General features: G+C 41.7%; 1 protein-coding gene across 1 annotated transcript in view; it reads right to left on the bottom strand.

Moving 5' to 3' along the window:
• Nucleotides 1-1,627: 1,627 nt before the first annotated feature.
• LOC120996236 overlaps nt 1,628-19,913 on the bottom strand; it is a 141,536-nt gene continuing 123,250 nt past the window's right edge. The window contains exons 8-11 of the mRNA XM_040426024.1: nt 19,348-19,504; nt 4,439-4,595; nt 3,486-4,217; nt 1,628-2,880 (exon numbers count right to left, since the gene is read on the bottom strand). Of these exons, the coding sequence (XP_040281958.1) occupies nt 3,743-4,217; nt 4,439-4,595; nt 19,348-19,504 (789 nt within the window). The 3' untranslated portion in view covers nt 1,628-2,880; nt 3,486-3,742. The remainder of the gene's footprint in view (nt 2,881-3,485; nt 4,218-4,438; nt 4,596-19,347; nt 19,505-19,913) is intronic.

The following is a 19,913-nucleotide window of genomic DNA, read 5'->3' as shown; positions in this document are numbered from 1 at the left end:
TCGCACTGAACCTAACATATCATTTTTACCGCACGGGTAACGTTGTAAAAATGAAACCCATAAAACGTATTTTTCAATTCCATCCTAGTTAGAATTCTCCAGCTTCCCACTAAATTGTATGCAATTTTATATGGTGCTTTTAGCCCTGCAAAAAATAAGCCCTCATATGGATATGTGAATGGAAAAATAAAAAAGTTATGGAAGGCAGTGTGTAAAAAACAAAAAATAGAAACTTGCAGAATAAGGGCTCGTTCACACGACCGTTGGTGTCCCATGCCCATGCTGTAAACTGCAAATTGCGGGGCACCTTCCGCAAAAAGATAGAGCATGTTCTATCTTTTTGCGGTGCGGAGGCATGGAACGGAACCCCTGAAAGCACTCCGTAGTGCTTCCGTAGTGTTCCGTTCCGCATCTCCGGATTTGCGGACCCATTGAAATGAATGGGTCCGTATCCGTAATGCGGAATGACAACGGAACGGAGCCCGTGTATTGCGGATCCGCAAATGCGGTCCGCAATATGGGAACGGGACACCAACGGTCGTGTGAACGAGCCCTAAGGAAGGTGTTAAGTAGGCTAAAGTTACATTCACACACTTGCACAGAGTATAATATTGCCAACTGATTATTAGAAAAGCTATATATGATTATTGTCCTTATCACAAGCGCTAACAATTTCAATGTATAAGATTATGTTTTTTCGCAGTACAGAGCTGGAGATCTGCCCGGAGATCTCCAGCTCTGTATTGTGGCAACGCTGAACGCGATGTCACGTGACTTCTGAGCCAGACGCAATTACATCTACACTGCCTGGACCTGTAAGTCAGAATTCTGAGAGTGCAGGCAGCAGTGAGGATGACCAGAGCCTCTGGGTGCAACGGCAAAGCCCTTGTTGCACCAAAGAGCTCAATAGCATCATAAAAACACCATGAGGGGCAATTATCAAAACTGGAGTATCCATGTGCCAGTCTTTATCTCCCTGCACTGGTGTGAAATGATCCTAATTTATTAAGAGGCATCCACCTCTTAACAAATCAGGTGCATCTCTGCCCTGCCGTGTGCCAGAAACTGAAGTCTACACCAGCTACAGGCTGGCACAGACTTCAGCTATAGCTTCTGCCACTTTTTGGCGACAGTTATAGTACATGCGAAGGGTGGTGTGAAGCCCCACCCCTTTTTTCAGTACTTCAGAAAAGTGCTGAGAAGCTCAAAAAGTAAAAAATTATGGTGCACTCATGGCGTGTATCATAATATGCAACTTTTTTTTTTTTTTTTTTTACAATAGTGACATAATTAGCTTAAAGACTATGTACACCTTTGGGGACAATTTTTACTCATTTGGGGCTTAAAATCTTTTTTTCAATTGGTCTTTATTAAAATTATTGACCCGTTCTGTCACAAAGGGTTAACTTTTTCTAGCTGTGGGCATCCTACTTTCACTTTGTGCCTGTCATCTAATAACCCTTATCTCTAAATTACTAAGAGGTCATAAATAAGGATGAGCGAACTTCAGTTTTGAAGTTAGAGTTCGGGTATATGGTAAAAGCGTTATGGATTCTGTTAGCACAGACCATAACGCAATTCAAGGACGGAATGCCTTTAGAGGTATTCCGTTATGCATTCTGTCATAATAAAAGTCTATGGCCAGCATAATGGATCCATCCAGTTTCCGTTATGCATTCTGTTCTTGAATTGTGTTATGGTCCACCATATATCCGATCCCGAACTTTAAAAGTTTGCTCATCCCTAAGGATTGAGCTTCGATGAGTGTTTATAAGGTCTGATTGCAGAGATGAGGAGCCCCTCAGCTCCCTTTCTGAGAGCAGAGAGAAAATTCAGATCCTGCTAGTAGAGCATCTCAGCTCTGTACAGAGAAACGGACTCCATATTTTTAATCAAGACCAATTGAAAAAAATGAACAAAAAATAATAATTGCCCCCAAAGGTGTACACAGCCTTTAATAAATGTCCCCTGTTCTCAAAATCGGGACCATGGATCAGGATGGGAGAAAGAAAACTGTATTCAGGATGAAAGAGCACATGTACAAAGTCGGTTGGCTTCATTAACTGGTATGTACTGACAGATTCTCTTTAATTACATTTCCTGAGGATCGGGAATGAATATAAAAAAAAAACACATTAAGGCTAGCTTCAGAATAGCGCTAGTAATCCGGCAGGCTGTTCCAGCAGGATCTCTCTGCCTTCTGGCATTGCCGGAAGCTTAAAAATCTCCTTCTGGCCCCATTAACTATAATGGTGACCAGCAGAGATCTGGCCGCAATCTGGCAAATATGCTGACAATCATCTTGATGAAAACCACTGGCTCAGGTCCCTGATGTCCAAGGTAGGCTGAGTTCACATCACCGTTTAGCTTTCCATTCTTCTGATGTGTCAGAACGGAAAAAAAAAAACGGATCTCGTTTCTTTGAGCATCAGTTATGATCAGTTTACATCAGTTCTGTCAGAGATCAGCTATTTTTGATGGGAGAAAAGTCCAGCATGCAGTACTTTTTCAACTGTCAAAAAAACTAAGCTCTCACAGAACTGACACAAACTGATAATAATTGAGGCTCAAAAAAAGACAGATCAGTTATTTTAAGTGCAAACTAATCGTAACTGAGCACAACTGATGCTCAAAATAAGGCTCGTTCATATCTCCGTTCTCAGATCCGGCAGGCTGTTCCATTGTTCTACTTCACCGCTGGATCCCAATTGACTGCAATGGAGTCCTGCACTGATGCGGCCGATTTCCGTCATAAATGCCAGGTTTCAGCCGGACAAAAAACATTGCGTGCACCGTTTTGTTTTTGTTTTTTGCCCTGCCAGCATCCAACATTTGTGCTGGATCTGGCAGACAGATCACAGAAACGGCCTTAAAGGGAACCTGTCGCCAGGATTTTGTGCATAGAGCTGGGGACATGGGCTGCTAGATGGCCGCTAGCACATCCGCAATATCCAGTCCCCACAGCTCTCTGTGCTTTTATTGTGTTAAAAAAACGTTTTGATCCATATGCAAATGAACCTGATATGTGTTCTGTGTCCGGAGAGGAGTCCAGCGGAAAGGAGCCCAGCACCGCCCCGCGTCCTCCGAATCTCCTCCTTGCTGGCTGACGTCACAGAGCTGGAGCGACGAAATCTCGCGATGCGCGAGCTAGCGCATGCGTAGTTCGTTCTCTGATGCCAGCACAGGGAATAAACATGATGCCGACACTGCGCATGCGCTAGCTCGCGCATTGCGAGATTTCGGCGCTCCAGCTCTGTGACGTCAGCCAACAAGGAGGAGATTCGGAGGACGCTGGGCGGTGCTGGGCTCCTTTCCGCTGGACTCATCTCCGGACACAGAACACATATCAGGTCATTTGCATATGGATCAAAACTGTTTTTTAACACAATAAAAGCACACAGAGCTATGGGGACTGGGTATTGCAGATGAGCTAGCGGCCATCTAGCAGCCCATGTCCCCAGCTCTATGCACAAAATCCTGGTGACAGGTTCCCTTTAAGGATAATTTTTTTTTTTTTTTTCTATTCTTCTGACGGATCAGTAGAACGGAAAGCTAAACGGTGATGTGAACCTGGCTGTAGATGTGTGTCATTTGCCTCAGATATGATGGCCTGTGGTAGAATGGCTGTAATATGCTTGCCTAAAGTATTTATACTATTCTGGCTGTATTGGGACAACACATAAGTCATGTGTTGGTACTGTGGTGCCCCTGGAGTTGGTGATCCTGGAGTCACAGGTGTTAGTTACGGAGCCCCAACATCTGCTGGGCCCTCATTCTTCAGTTGCCACAGGTTAATTGCATGAAAAATGCTTTGTGAGTCATTTTGAGACATTGCAGCCTGCAACAGAGCAATAATGGCCCCTTTCACCTTCAGCCGACATGTGATTGGGATCTTGTGAAGATATGGGACTAGGCTTTGTAGGAAGCTTTCTTCTGGCTCTACATGTGCACTCCTGTTCAAATGTTGCAGGACTTGAGAATCGTTGTTTGGTCCAGGAGCAGCGGCAGCATCGTTGCCATTACAAGTTCCTGCTTGTGCATTGATTGGGACCATACTTGAAGTTGCTGGTTCGGAGGTCTGATCAGGTGTTGCCTGAGGTGAGTATGTGCTGCCGGATGATCTATTTGGCTGGCATCGAACTGCAGACACCCCATCAGCAGAGTTACCACCATCACCTTCTCCTTCCTCCTGCAAATCATCCAGACTATCTATAGAACTAAAACAAATGACTAAGTTTTAAACCAAAACTTGTTAAATAATATAGGATTTTCACAACACCACTGTCTTTTTCTTCAAAATGTCATAATGAAATATGGTGATGACCATGCAGTCATATTGTTATTACGTACTAGACTTTCATTGCCTTCAGCAGTATATTTAAAGTTTTTAATAGTACTGGCATACCAATATAGGCAAATTCAAAAAATATATGCTTACGCTGGAAGATCTGTTACATCTTGATCTTGCAAGATGTATGGCCGCTTCTTCGGGGGAACATCATGGCTATTCCCCTGGTCAGTCAATTTCTGTATTGATCCGGTATTGATTGGGTATTGATCCCGACAAGAATTCTGCTGGGTGTTGACAGTTTTCACTAAAAATAAAGAATAAATATATATATAGTGAGGCAGTGACAGGCCTTATACATGATAGAGGGGTTAGATATTTCAGTCCACACCCCTATTCCACCACTTTGTTTATGTTTGAAGCGTTTTCCTCTGGTATTGAGCACAGTTTTGTTCCTATTCATTGTCAATGGAGACAAAGCTGAACTGAACAGAACGAAATGCACCAAAACGCATTCTGTTCCGTCTGGTTGCGTTCCCACGCCGGACACAGAACCGATCAAGCAGAATTTTTGAGTGTGTCATGGGATGCGGAGCAAGACGGATCCGGCATGAAACACAATGTAAGTCAATGGTGCCGTATTCGTTTTCTAGGACACAAAAGAAAGCAGATGGCTATTTTAGAGATATTACAACCGGATCCGTTCATAACAAATGCAGCTGGTTGTATTATCCTAATGGAAGCGTTTTTGCTGATCCATGATGGATCCAGCAAAAACGCAGCTGTGAAAGTAGCCTTAACATATACATTTCACAAATGTGTATTCATTTCAATACGCAGTGGTGTACCTCCAATAGAGGCAGACCACACAGCTGCAATGGGGCCCCTGGGAAAAATGGCCCACAGTGAACCAAAGGCCCCCCCCCCCCCACTAATTACATTCATTACTGTCCAGCTCCAGTATAGTATCCCTATCATCAGTGGAGAAAGCTAAAGGGCCTGTGATGATGTCATCGCAGGTACTACATGCCTCCCCCCAGGGCCCTCTATATCGCGTCCCAGGTTTAGTAGGAATTCTGAGTGGTGTAGTGCGGCCTAAATGTCTCTTTATGTGTGTCACGGTGCTTCTACCTGGATACCGCTGGACCGCAGGTTTTGGCTCCGAAGCAATAAAAAGGGGGAATAATTGAGGGATTTGAAAGAATAACTTTGGTCCAGACCTTGAGATGAAGTTCAATGGCAGCTTTACTTAAATAAACGTTTCTTCACACAGTTTTCAGGCTTTGTCTTGGTTCTAGCAGGCTTTAGTATAAACTGGCAGGCAAACTAAACTCTGCTTTATTTCTTTCTCTCTGCTGTACTGACAGACTTGCTTAGTAACTTTTATTCCTTCTTTATGCTGCACTCCACTCTTTAGTCTGACATAGTTTTATCCAAGGAATAGGTTAGTCTGACATAGTTTTATCCAAGGAATAGGTTAGTGTCCTGTCAGCTCCAACATGGAGTCTGAACCGGAATCATCTAGAACTGCCACACCTCCTTCTGGTAGCAAGCAGGACTGGCCCACTTCTGCCCAAAAGGGGGGAGAATGGAATGGTGAGTTTCATTCTGTCTAAGATAGCTCTGCCAGAAACGCTGCCACTTGCTGGTGAACCAGGCATATTACATGTATAACAGTTGCATAACAATATTATAGATGCACATTGTGGTGAGGACCTGGAACAAAAAACATAAGATGACATACAGGTTAGACCATAAAAGACAGTAGCAGGGTGCAGGAGTGGTAACACCACTTTGGGATGTTACACATCGATTAAAGGAACGCCACAAAGAATGGTGTAGTTCCCAGGTTAGATAGAAACATCTGCCAGGACCTTTAATGACATCTTCAGCATCACAGGTCCTGTACATCTAGTAAAGGAACTACACAGAGCATGATATAATTCTCAGGTTAGATAGGAGCATCTGCCAGGACCTGTGATGACATCATCACAGGTCCTGTACATCTAGTAAAGGAACTGCACAGAACATCACAGGTCCTTCAACCCCCAACATCATTGAGAAGAACTGCAGGATGAGCTCTACAGTGAGACTAGAATGGACTGGTAAGAGGAGGTCCTCCTCCTTTCTCTTTATTTGCTCCCTATTTTTTTTACTCATATCTCACTCATATACAGTGGGGGAAATAATTATTTGACCCCTCACTGATTTTGTAAGTTTGTCCAATGACAAAGAAATGAAAAGTCTCAGAACAGTATCATTTCAATGGTAGGTTTATTGTAACAGTGGCAGATAGCACATCAAAAGGAAAATCGAAAAAATAACTTTAAATAAAAGATAGCAACTGATTTTCATTTCATTGAGTGAAATAAGTATTTGAACCCCTACCAACCATTAAGAGTTCTGGCTCCCACAGAGTGGTTAGACACTTCTACTCAATTAGTCACCCTCATTAAGGACACCTGTCTTAACTAGTCACCTGTATAAAAGACACCTGTCCACAGAATCAATCAATCAAGCAGACTCCAAACTCTCCAACATGGGAAAGACCAAAGAGCTGTCCAAGGATGTCAGAGACAAAATTGTAGACCTGCACAAGGCTGGAATGGGCTACAAAACCATTAGCAAGAAGCTGGGAGAGAAGGTGACAACTGTTGGTGCGATTGTTCGAAAATGGAAGGAGCACAAAATGACCATCAATCGACCTCGCTCTGGGGCTCCACGCAAGATCTCACCTCGTGGGGTGTCAATGGTTCTGAGAAAGGTGAAAAAGCATCCTAGAACTACACGGGAGGAGTTAGTTAATGACCTCAAATTAGCAGGGACCACAGTCACCAAGAAAACCATTGGAAACACATTACACCGCAATGGATTAAAATCCTGCAGGGCTCGCAAGGTCCCCCTGCTCAGGAAGGCACATGTGCAGGCCCGTCTGAAGTTTGCCAATGAACACCTGAATGATTCAGAGAGTGACTGGGAGAAGGTGCTGTGGTCTGATGAGACCAAAATAGAGCTCTTTGGCATTAACTCAACTCGCTGTGTTTGGAGGAAGAAAAATGCTGCCTATGACCCCCAAAACACCGTCCCCACCGTCAAGCATGGGGGTGGAAACATTTTGCTTTGGGGGTGTTTTTCTGCTAAGGGCACAGGACAACTTATTCGCATAAACGGGAAAATGGACGGAGCCATGTATCGTGAAATCCTGAGCGACAACCTCCTTCCCTCTGCCAGGAAACTGAAAATGGGTCGTGGATGGGTGTTCCAGCACGACAATGACCCAAAACATACAGCAAAGGCAACAAAGGAGTGGCTCAAGAAGAAGCACATTAAGGTCATGGAGTGGCCTAGTCAGTCTCCGGACCTTAATCCAATCGAAAACCTATGGAGGGAGCTCAAGCTCAGAGTTGCACAGAGACAGCCTCGAAACCTTAGGGATTTAGAGATGATCTGCAAAGAGGAGTGGACCAACATTCCTCCTAAAATGTGCGCAAACTTGGTCATCAATTACAAGAAACGTTTGACCTCTGTGCTTGCAAACAAGGGTTTTTCCACCAAGTATTAAGTCTTTTTTTGTTAGAGGGTTCAAATACTTATTTCACTCAATGAAATGCAAATCAGTTGCTATCTTTTATTTAAAGTTATTTTTTCGATTTTCCTTTTGATGTGCTATCTGCCACTGTTACAATAAACCTACCATTGAAATGATACTGTTCTGAGACTTTTCATTTCTTTGTCATTGGACAAACTTACAAAATCAGTGAGGGGTCAAATAATTATTTCCCCCACTGTATATAGTACTGCACACAGATACAACCACTATTACCTCATGTCCCTCACACAATAACCATTATTTTTATATATATATATATATATATATAATATATATTACACTGCCTGTCCAAAAAAAAAGTTGCCACCTGGATTTAACTAAGCAAATAGTTATGAGCCTCCTATTGGATAATTACTGCATGGGCGATCATCTTTCAGCTGGCAACAAGTTATTTAACCCCAACTGGTGCAATGAGTTGCTTCTCATTTCTTAAACAACCATGTCGTAAGACACATCTCGTGGAAAAGATGTTAGTCTGTTTCAGAAGGGTCAAAAATCCTGAATGATCGTGATCGGCGATCACTTAAATGTTTAGTAAAATCAAATCAAAGAAAGACAGTAGAACTCAGGGCTATGTTTAACCCCTTCCCGACTGCCATACGGCTATATACGTGTATAGCTAGCACGTGTATAGACATCATGGCAGCTCTTTAATCCAAGCGCTGCAAAACGCTTGGATTAAAGCTTCTGCCCCAGCCCTGCTGCTGTCACCGACAGCATACAGTTCAGTAATGCCGGCAATCGATCCGAGTGGTTAGTCTGTGCAGACTAACCAATTGGATCGCGGCAGTGTAAAAGTGCCTGTTCCAGGCTCTGATCTGAGCTCTGCAGATCAGAGCCTGAAATCAGGTAATGTGTCCCCGTGCCCGCCGATCTGTGAGCCCCATCTGTGCCCCCCCTGTGTGCCTCCAACCCCCCCCCCCCCATGAGCCCTGCCTCCGCCATCTGTCCCCGCCTGCCCCTGATGCGGTCCCCCCCATCCATGTATCCTGCCCCCAACTGTGCCCCTGATGCGCTCCCCCCCCATACATGCATCCTGCCTCCATCTGTGCCCCCTGACCCCAATGCGGTCCCCCTGCTGGATTTGATGGCGGCTGCCCTGTTCCTGAGCTGCCGCCATCAGCAGCGAGTGTCAGCTGTCTGCTGACACTCTGCTGTAACCCCTTAGATGCCACGGCAGCGGCATCTAAGGGGTTAATAGAGGGAGGGGTTCCCTCTCTCAACCATCAGGGCTGCCGTACTGCGATAGCAGCGCCCGATGGTTGCCATGGCAAACAGACGCTTTGCAAAAGCGTCCGGTGTTGCCATCTACAGGAAATCTGACAGTATTATACTTTGCAATGCAAGAGCATTGCAAAGTATAGTACAGCCATCAGCCCCACTGGATCTTCAAGATCCAAGTGAGACTTAATAAAAAAAAAAGTGAAAATAATAAAAGTAAAAATAAATAAATAAAAATGTAAATAAAAAAAATAAATAGCCTTTTCCTATGAAAAAAACAAATAAAAAATAGACATATTAGGTATAACCGCGTCCGTAACGACCGTCTCTAGAAATATATTACATGATCCACCCCATCCGATAAACACCATAAAAAAATTAAATAAAAACTGTCAAAACACTGAACGATCAAAAAGGTGTATGTCAAACAAAATGGTACCAATAAAACCGCCACCTCATCGTGCAAAAAATGAGACCCTACATAAGAAAATCGCTCAAAAACTAAAAAAACAAACATCATTTTTTTATTTCAAATATGCTATTACTGTGTGAAATAAATTTAAAAAAGTGTACGGTACATATTAGGTATCGCCGCGTCCGTGACAACATGCTCGCTAAAAATATCACATGACCTAACCCCCTCAGATGAACACCGTAAAAAATTAAAAATAAAAACTGTGCCAAAAAAGCCATTTTTGTATAGTACCAATCAAACTGTCACCTCATCCCGCAAAAAAAGACAATCACCCAGAAAATAAAAAAGCTATGGCTCTCAGACTATGGAGACACTAAAACATCTTTTTTTTTTGTTTAAAAAATGCTATTATTGTGTAAAACTTAAATAAATAAGGAAAAGTATACATATTAGGTATTGCCACGTCTGTAACGATCTGCTCTATAAAACGGTCACATGACCTAACCCCTCAGATGAACTGTGTAAATATAAATAAATAAAAACTGTTCCAAAACAGGCAATTTTTTGGTTATCTTGCCCCATAAAGTGCAATAATGAATGATCAAAAAATCCTATGTACCCAAAAATGGTACCAATAAAAACCTCAACTCTTTCTTCAAAAAAACAGCCCCTGCACAAGACGATCGGCAGAAAAAAAAAAATAAATATGGCGTTCAGAAAATGGACACACAAAAACAATTGCTTTTTCTAAAATGCTGTATTATGTAAAACTGAAACAAACAAAGAAAGTAGACATATTTGATATCATTGCGTCCCTAACAACCTGCTCTATAAAAATAGCACATGATCTACCCTGTCAGATGAATCTTGTAAAAAATTTAAAATAACAAAACGGTGCCAAAACAGCCATTTTTTTGGTTACCTTGCCTCACAAAAAACGTAATATAAAGCAATTAAAAATCATATGTACCCCAAAATAGTACCAATAAAACTGGCACCTTATCCCCTAGTTTCCAAAATTGGGTCACTTTTTGGGAATTTCTACTGTAAGGGTGCATCAGGGGGGCTTTAAATGGGACATGGCATCTAAAAACCAGTCTAGCAAAATCTGCCTTCCAAAAACCATATGGCGCTCCTTTTCTTCTGCCCCCTGCCATGTGTCCGTACATCAGTTTATGACCACATGTGGGGTGTTTCTGTAAACCGCAGAATCAGGGTAAAAAAATATTGAGTTTTGTTTAGCTGTTAACCCTCAATGTGTTAAAGAAAAAAATATAATAAAATGGAAAATCTGCCAAAAAAGTGAAATTTAGAAATTTCATCGCCATATTCCTTTAATTCTTGCGGAACACCTAAAAAAGGGTTAACAACGCTTGTAAAATCAGTTTTAAGGAACTTGAGGGGTGTAGTTTCTACAATGGGGTCATTTATGGGGGGTTTCCACTATGTAAGCCCCACAAAGTGACTTCAGACCTGAACTGGTACTTAAAAAGTGGGTTTTGGAAATTTTCTTATAAATTTTAAGAATTGCTTCTAAAATTCTAAGCCTTCTTACGTCCTAAAAAAATAAAATGACATTTACAAAACTATGCCAACATAAAGTAGACATATGGGGAATGTAAAGTAGTAACTATTTTATGAGGTATCACTTTCTGTTTTAAAAGCAGAGAAACTGAAACAATTTTAGCAGGGAGTGGGGAGAGAGGAGGGGACCGTGTGTGTAACACCAGAAGCTATTTTATCTTCATAGCGTCTGATTCTATTATTCTGTTCTGTTTTCTATCTCTTTTCACTCATGTCGCTATATACACCCATTCACTGTGAGACAAGGTCATTTCAATAAATACTTTAAATAAATTGGCAAACTTTTGTGTCTGGCGATTTTTTCTTTTTTCTCTCAAAAATATTGTTTTGCACCTTTGCCCATATAAGGCACTTCTTCACCAAATGTTTAAATCACTGATCTTGTCTGCTTAAAGGGATATTCCAGTAAAGTAACTTAATTTTTTAAAAACTGCATCAAGGCTGCAAGCTGTGACCCAACCAGGACCCATACCTATACATATAACCAGAGCTTCAATTTACCTTGCAGTCCATTTGTCTAGCTCCTGTGTGAGCCTGCAACACACAGTGTCATGGCGCCTGATCTTCCCTCACATAACTACAATCCCCACCTTTCCTGCTTTGAGTGTTGATGGTTACTGATTGGCTGCCTGATATAACAGTTCGGTCACGCCCCCTCTACCCAGTAATCTCCAGCACACTGACACGCCCTTTGTTTCACAAGACATTTAGCTAGAGAATTGATAGCAACACACTGAGCATGCTCGACCTAACAAAGGCTCCGAACTACAGGTCGATGCCATGGTAACTTATGGGTAGCAGAGGAAGAAAACTACTTTTATAACTACTGAACAGTAAATATGTGAAATTGACATTATATTAGGTAATTATTGATGATGAATTAGTCTAAAACATAAGCTATATTTATGGTAACCAGAATACCCCTTTAATGACCATTATCTGCACTACAGTGTCTCGTGCAGATCTCTGTTTCATTTTCCGCGCTCTCTGTATAGCTCTTTTGCTATCTGCAGAGTTTGTTAATGATAGGGCACAACATAAGAAAAAGTCTGAAGACTTTCCAAATGCACTGTATATATAGGGTGACAGAGAGAAAGAGGGTCATGTGACAAGCATAAAAGGCACACAAAAACTAGCAGAGTCACATGCTAAAAGATGATAAGGAGCAAATATGGCTGCATTTACTAAGTTTCAGTTTGCTTGCCCCCATCGGCCGGCTAAGCCGTGTCCATTTTAAAACAATTGCAATAGGACTCTGACTGTGTGTGCCACACTTGGGACAGTCCTGCAACAAGGTTATCAGGTTATCAGCTTTTCAGCATCCATGTACTTGGGGAATGCTGGTAAAATCCAACAGAGAAGCTGCAAAAGGTGTGTACTCTGTCTACCTGGTTTCTGCTGGTATGGAGGGGATATCCCAGGCATAGCCTAGCAACGGATCCACAAAAAAATGGACCACATATGGATGGCTCCCATGTGCTGTTGGTTTCACTGTCCAATATACTTGAATGTGAGAGATGGATCTGCAAAAATGGACAAAACTAGGACAAGGTACAGGTGTGTGCATGGGCTCACCGAAATGAATGTGGCAGTGGGCTATAAAAAAAAAAGGAATACGTGAACTAGAGTGAACTAAAAAAGAAAACAACAACAAAGAACTGAAGAAAAATATGGTCATGTGCATTAATCCCTTTAATGTGACAACAAGATTCCTTAGACATCTGAAACCTTTGTTCTTTCAATGCCCATGAGCAGACTTCTGACGAGATCTGGTGCTCAAAGAACAGAATTGGTCAGTGGACTTCCTGGTTTATGTTGGAAAAAAGTGGTAAAGAAAGATGGTAGTATCCGCAGCAGTACCCTTCTGGGAAGGAATAATTTATAAGGTTATTTGGCCGCTAGACCCGGTATATCACTGAAACTGTTAGCTGATGTGACTGCAACCAGGAACAAGACTACATAGGTCAGCAGTTTGATCCCTGCAGATTCTCACATTTCAACAGGGAAACCACTGAGTTCCTCAGAGCCAAAGAAAGGTATGTAACTAGGACAGAGTTTTAATGTTCTAGGTCCAAACCTTATTTTGACTTTCACAAATCTTTAAACCTCTGTAAAACCCTCTTTGCAGGAATGCCAAAATATTCTGGATAGATGGCTCCTCACTTTCCTTCTTCTGTTCCTCATACCAGCCCATAAAAGTGTTCATAAACTCTAGTAGTACAGGCTGCAGTAACATACTTACCAACACTACAGTTGGTAAATTTGGGGCATATAAGCCTCACCCCTTGAAACAGAGTGTTGCCAGTGGTGTGCATAAGGTGTTTGGAATCCGGGATGGGTCATTTCTCTGGCACCCACCCCCATACTTTAAAACATTGTGCCACCTCACAGTAGTAATGTCCTTATTGCACCCCTTCACAGCAGTTATGCTCACATTGTGCCCCCTCACAGAAGTAATGACGTATTTGCACCACTTCACAGTAGTTATGCCCATATTGTGGCCTTTCACAGTAGTTATTCCCTCAATGCACCCCTTCACAGTAGTTATGCACTCATTACGCCCCTTCACAGTAGTTATGCCCACAATGTCTCCCCCTTCACAGTAGTTATACCCTCATTGTGCCCCTTTCTCAGTAGATATTTCCTCTCTATGTCCCCATAACAATTGTTATGCCCCTTCACATTAGTAATACCCTCTCTGTGCCCCTTCGCAATAGTAATCCCCTCTCTGTGTTCCCTTCACAGCAGTAATGCCCTCTGTGTGCTTCTCAGTGTTAATACAATCTACTCACTACTTACCTTGTCCCATTCCTGATGATCAGATCCAGCACTCCCCTGCAGGCACAGATCGTGCTGCAGCACTGTGTGGGAGGAGTGCACAGGCAGATCCCTGGGCTCCCCCTACACAGTCTGGCAGCACGATCTGTGCCTGCATTGCTGAATGGTGAAGCAGCTTTCCTGGAGGAGGGAAGGAGCGCAGAGGTCCGACTCCTAGCACCCCACCAGTCAGCTCCTGTGAGCGCTGTCTTCTCTTCACTATTTGCCAGCTCGCTGTCAACATTGTATCAGCAAGCAGTGTAATTACAGCTCCTTCGTTCCATTCAAGTGAGAGGGATGGAGTGTAACTACAACTGCTTCTTCCCATTCAAGTGAATGGGACGGAGGAGATGTAATTACACCTTGTCATGCGTTTTCATAAGTATACAGTCTTATCTGAAGATATTATAGTCTAAATATCAATGCTCATTGCCTTTAAATGTAAAAACAGACTGAACCAGAGTCTAAAAATCTTTCTGTAGGATTGAAATAGGCCGAGATGAGTTCATGCTGAGTTCAGTTTGGGTAAAATGTTTGTAGCAAACAGAGTGTATTGTCTCTTAAAAATTATTGTGAGCAGATGTACTGTATCTGTTAATACTATAATGGGTCCTACAGACATGTGTCTATGAGAGATAACATTTACATAGCAATGTATTATTTAAAGGGAACCTGTCACTGGGATTTTGTGTGTAGAGCTGAGGACATGGGTTGCTAGATGACCACTAGCACATCCGCAATACCCAGTCCACATAGCTCTGTGTGCTTTTATTGTGTAAAAAAACTGATTTGATACATATGCAAATTAACCTGAGAGGAGTCCTGTACGTGAGATGAGTCATGGTCAGGACTCATCTCGGGTTAATTTGCATATGTATCAAATCAGGTTTTTTACACAATAAAAGCACACAGATATATGGGGCCTGGGTATGGCAGATGTGCTAGCGGCAATCTAGCGACCCATGTGCTCAGCTCTATACATAAAATCCCGGTAACAGGTTCCCTTTAACTTCATTAGAAGGTCATTAAGGAAGTCATGCCTTATGGGAAACATTTGGTGTGTGATGTCCAATTCATGTATTCATAATTATACTCTATATATCTCTGTGTGGTATATTTAGATTTGCAACATACCTTAACCAGTGTGCCGATAGATTATATATATATATATATATATATATATATATATACATACATATACATACAGGGTGGGCCATTTATATGGATACACCTTAATAAAATGGGAATGGTTGGTGATATTAACTTCCTGTTTGTGGCACATTAGTATATGTGAGGGGGGAAACTTTTCAAGATGGGTGGTGACCATGGCGGCCATTTTGAAGTCGGCCATTTTGAATCCAACTTTTGTTTTTTCAATAGGAAGAGGGTCATTTGACACATCAAACTTATTGGGAATTTCACAAGAAAAACAATGGTGTGCTTGGTTTTAACGTAACTTTATTCTTTCATGAGTTATTTACAAGTTTCTGACCACTTACAAAATGTGTTCAATGTGCTGCCCATTGTGTTGGATTGTCAATGCAACCCTTTTCTCCCACTCTTCACACACTGATAGCAACACCGCAGGAGAAATGCTAGCACAGGCTTCCAGTATCCGTAGTTTCAGGTGCTGCACATCTCGTATCATCTGAAGGCAATCGTCAATTCCCAATAAGTTTGATGTGTCACATGACCCTCTTCCTATTGAAAAAACTAAAGTTGGATTCAAAATGGCCGACTTCAAAATGGCCGCCATGGTCACCACCCATCTTGAAAAGTTTCCCCCCTCACATATACTAATGTGCCACAAATAGGAAGTTAATATCACCAACCATTCCCATTTTATTAAGGTGTATCCATATAAATGGCCCACCCTGTATATATAGTACCATGTATGTGTCATTTAGAATATACACTCACCTAAAGAATTATTAGGAACACCTGTTCTATTTCTCATTAATGCAATTATCTAGTCAACCAATCACATGGCAGTTGCTTCAATGCATTTAGGGGGGTGGTCCTGGTCAAGACAATCTCCTGAACTCCAAACTGAATGTCAGAATGGGAAAGAAAGGTGATTTAAGCAATTTTGAGCGTGGCATGGTTGTTGGTGCCAGACGGGCCGGTCTGAGTATTTCACAATCTGCTCAGTTACTGTGATTTTCACGCACAACCATTTCTAGGGTTTACAAAGAATGGTGTGAAAAGGGAAAAACATCCAGTATGCGGCAGTCCTGTGGGCAAAAATGCCTTGTGGATGCTAGAGGTCAGAGGAGAATGGGCCGACTAATTCAAGCTGATAGAAGAGCAACGTTGACTGAAATAACCACTCGTTACAACCGAGGTATGCAGTAAAGCATTTGTGAAGCCACAACACACACAACCTTGAGGCGGATGGGCTACAACAGCAGAAGACCCCACCGGGTACCACTCATCTCCACTACAAATAGGAAAAAGAGGCTACAATTTGCACGAGCTCACCAAAATTGGACTGTTGAAGACTGGAAAAATGTTGCCTGGTCTGATGAGTCTCGATTTCTGTTGAGACATTCAAATGGTAGGGTCCGAATTTGGCGTAAACAGAATGAGAACATGTATTCATCATGCCTTGTTACCATTGTGCAGGCTGGTGGTGGTGGTGTAATGGTGTGGGGGATGTTTTCAGGGCACACTTTAGGCCCCTTAGTGCCAATTGGGCATCGTTTAAATGCCACGGGCTACCTGAGCATTGTTTCTGACCATGTCCATCCCTTCATGACCACCATGTACCCATCCTCTGATGGCTACTTCCAGCAGGATAATGCACCATGTCACAAAGCTCGAATCATTTCAAATTGGTTTCTTGAACATGACAATGAGTTCACTGTACTAAAATGGCCCCAACAGTCACCAGGTCTCAACCCAATAGAGCATCTTTGGGATGTGGTGGAACGGGAGCTTCGTGCCCTGGATGTGCATCCCTCAAATCTCCATCAACTGCAAGATGCTATCCTATCAATATGGGCCAACATTTCTAAAGACTGCTATCAGCACCTTGTTGAATCAATGCCACGTAGAATTAAGGCAGTTCTGAAGGCAAAAGGGGGTCCAACACCGTATTAGTATGGTGTTCCTAATAATTCTTTAGGTGAGTGTATATTTTATGCCGTGTGTATCTCACTGACTGAATATAGCCTTAGAAGGTCTAGAAAGTATTGAAGTTGTCTTCCTACTAATTGGATTTCCTGAGGAGAGCTGAATGTTATTAGTCAGCCATGTGGACAAGTTAAATATATAAACCCGGATGCCAAGTAAGAAGGCCCATTGTCCCGTTGTCCATTATCATGAATTTGAAAAGACAGTAGAAAATAGTGACTCCAACATGTCTAGATTATGGGTAATTAAAAGTGTCAGAAAGAGACCCTTATTACTGATGTATATTGGAGAGGTTAAGAAGGTCATGTGAACATATTAGGTATTTAGAATTAATGTTTAAGGTTGTTATATTCATCTGCAATACCACAGTGCCATCTAGAGGCAGATGGACAATATTATATTATTTTATAACTTGTTTTCTATAGCATATCAAGGGTTAAGATGACATCATAGTAGTATTAACATATGTTACACCCTCCTCAGTTGATTGGGAGATCACAATCCAGGAGGAGGATAAGTACTGCTGAGGAGGAACAGGAGGAGGATCAGATCTTCACAAGATCAGCAAACCATCAGATCTGATTCAAATCATCTCAAGGAACAGGGTCCTTACAAGAAAGAAAAGATCCATAAAGGAAGCTGATCATAAGAAAAAATACCAGAAGAAACTTGAATTATATTTTGACTATTAGAAAACTCCTGAGAACTGGTCCCATCCGAGACTCTACCCATCCTTGTCTTGGTAACGTATGTTATATTTATTGCTTGTGATATTAATAAGATACTTCTATCGGTATATAGATATAAAAATTCCCATATTGTGGGAATATATAGTGTTATGCGCCTCCATAATGTTTAGTGTTCTATTAGCAAAGATGCATATTGCTAATGGAAAATCTGGCATTATTTGAAAAGAGGACTAAACCTTTGGAAAGTTATATTCCGTAGTATGAATTGAATAAATTATCATATTAATATCATATATATTTTTGATTGTCATAGGCTGAGACAGAGTCAAGGGACAACAATTATTGTTCCTGTATTAATCTGTGTTTTGTCATGTTATAACCTGTCTGGTAAACAGAAGATCCTGAGCTTCTCTTGATATATTAATTATTGGTCTGTTTGCTAAAAATATAGCATTTGCATTTCATTATATGTAATTTTAAGTCGTTCTGTATTGGTGGTGATGATGTTTGGTTACAGCACCATCTACTGGTGGTGAGTGGTATCACAGTTTAAAACCTGTATGTCCGAAAATTATCAGTATTTTATTGGATTTATATGCATTCTGTAAATGAATTTTATATTTTTGCATAATTGATTGCCCTTTTTTATTTTTAAATCAAGATAGTTTTTATTGAAAAAGTAAACCACATTGTACGACATTGACACATACTGTATAAGTCAGCCTCCAAAATCATGTATAATAAAAGAAATTTGTGCCCCTTTTTAAATATAAATACAATGTTGTTGTGTCCTCTTATTGTTTCCAAGGAGTACACATTAATCACAATGTATCCAGGGCGTACATACATCATAATAAAATCCAATCATTAAACCAAACACCCCCCCCCCCCCAAGCCCCTTTTTTTATTAATTGCATAAATTAAATTTAGAGTCTCAAGATAAAAGAAAAGGCGTTTTTATGTCCGCCTAGTGGATTTCCTAAATGATTTCCATATTTGGACATTTTATCTCTTATATAAGATATTTATATTTTATATAAAAGATATAGTTTTGACAACCTGCTCGCCAATACAATGCTGACGGCGAGAAGGTAAACAGCGAAGAGAAGGCAGTACTCATATGACAGCTGTGGTCTCTTCAAACAGCTGATCGGGGGGGGGGGGGGGGGGGGGTTGCAGGCAGTCGGACCACCACCGAACTGATATTGATGACCTATCCTTAGCATATGTCATCAATATTGTAAACTGAACCACCCCTTTAACACTATATCTGTCCATTACATTACTTGTATTCTGCATTCATCACCAGTTTCCCTTCTGCAGGCTTTAGCTCTAACTGTCCCTGAGCTGGTGGGTGCAGAATAGATAATGTCTCTCATACACAGAAGAGAAGAGGAGATCCTGCTCACTTGTTTTCTCTTTTACACTTCCTCATTAGCAGAAGGAGCATGGAGGACATTATACAGCAGTGTAGCTGTGAATCTAGTATTGGGGTCAGAGAGCAAACATACCAGATGTTCATGAAAAGATTCCATGACACATTTCCTAATAAACAACCTTATCTCTTGAGACATAGGGACCAAAGTACCTGATTCCTCCTGAAGGCAATCTCTACATAGTATGCCCTCATAATCGTCAGGTAAAGGTTCACTGCAGTTTCGACAGGTCCGATGTTTTCTTTTAGACACAGCCTTGTCACTGCTTAAACTGCGTCTTCTAGAATCCTCATATTGCTGACTGGACATCTGAAACAACATGATAAATAATATATATATATATATCATAAGAAACAAAAATGCACAAAAAAATACACTGAAAGGGGCAACAGAAGATACCACAGCAGTGACCAGAAGAACCAGTCAAACAGGCTGCAAGTTAATTAAACCATAAAGGTAGGGACACGAGGTTCTGAGGCAGATCTGCCTGGAGAGTTTTTTTTGTCAAAGGTGGAAGTGGATTCAAAAGGCATCGGAAATATAAAGGTAAGGATTTATACTTCTTTACTAGAGAATCCACTTCTGACTTTGGCCTCATGCACACGGCCGTTGTGCGGCCGTTCCGCGGCCGTTCCGTGCATTGGGGACAGCAATTTGAATGGGTCCGTGATCCATCCACACCGCGAAAAATAGAACATGTGCCTCCATTCCGCACCGC

This window comes from Bufo bufo, chromosome 3 (genome assembly GCF_905171765.1).
Source record: "Bufo bufo chromosome 3, aBufBuf1.1, whole genome shotgun sequence".
Taxonomy (NCBI): Eukaryota; Metazoa; Chordata; class Amphibia; order Anura; family Bufonidae; genus Bufo; species Bufo bufo.
Note: the sequence above shows the minus strand (reverse complement) of the source record. Positions and strands in the feature narration are given on the sequence as shown.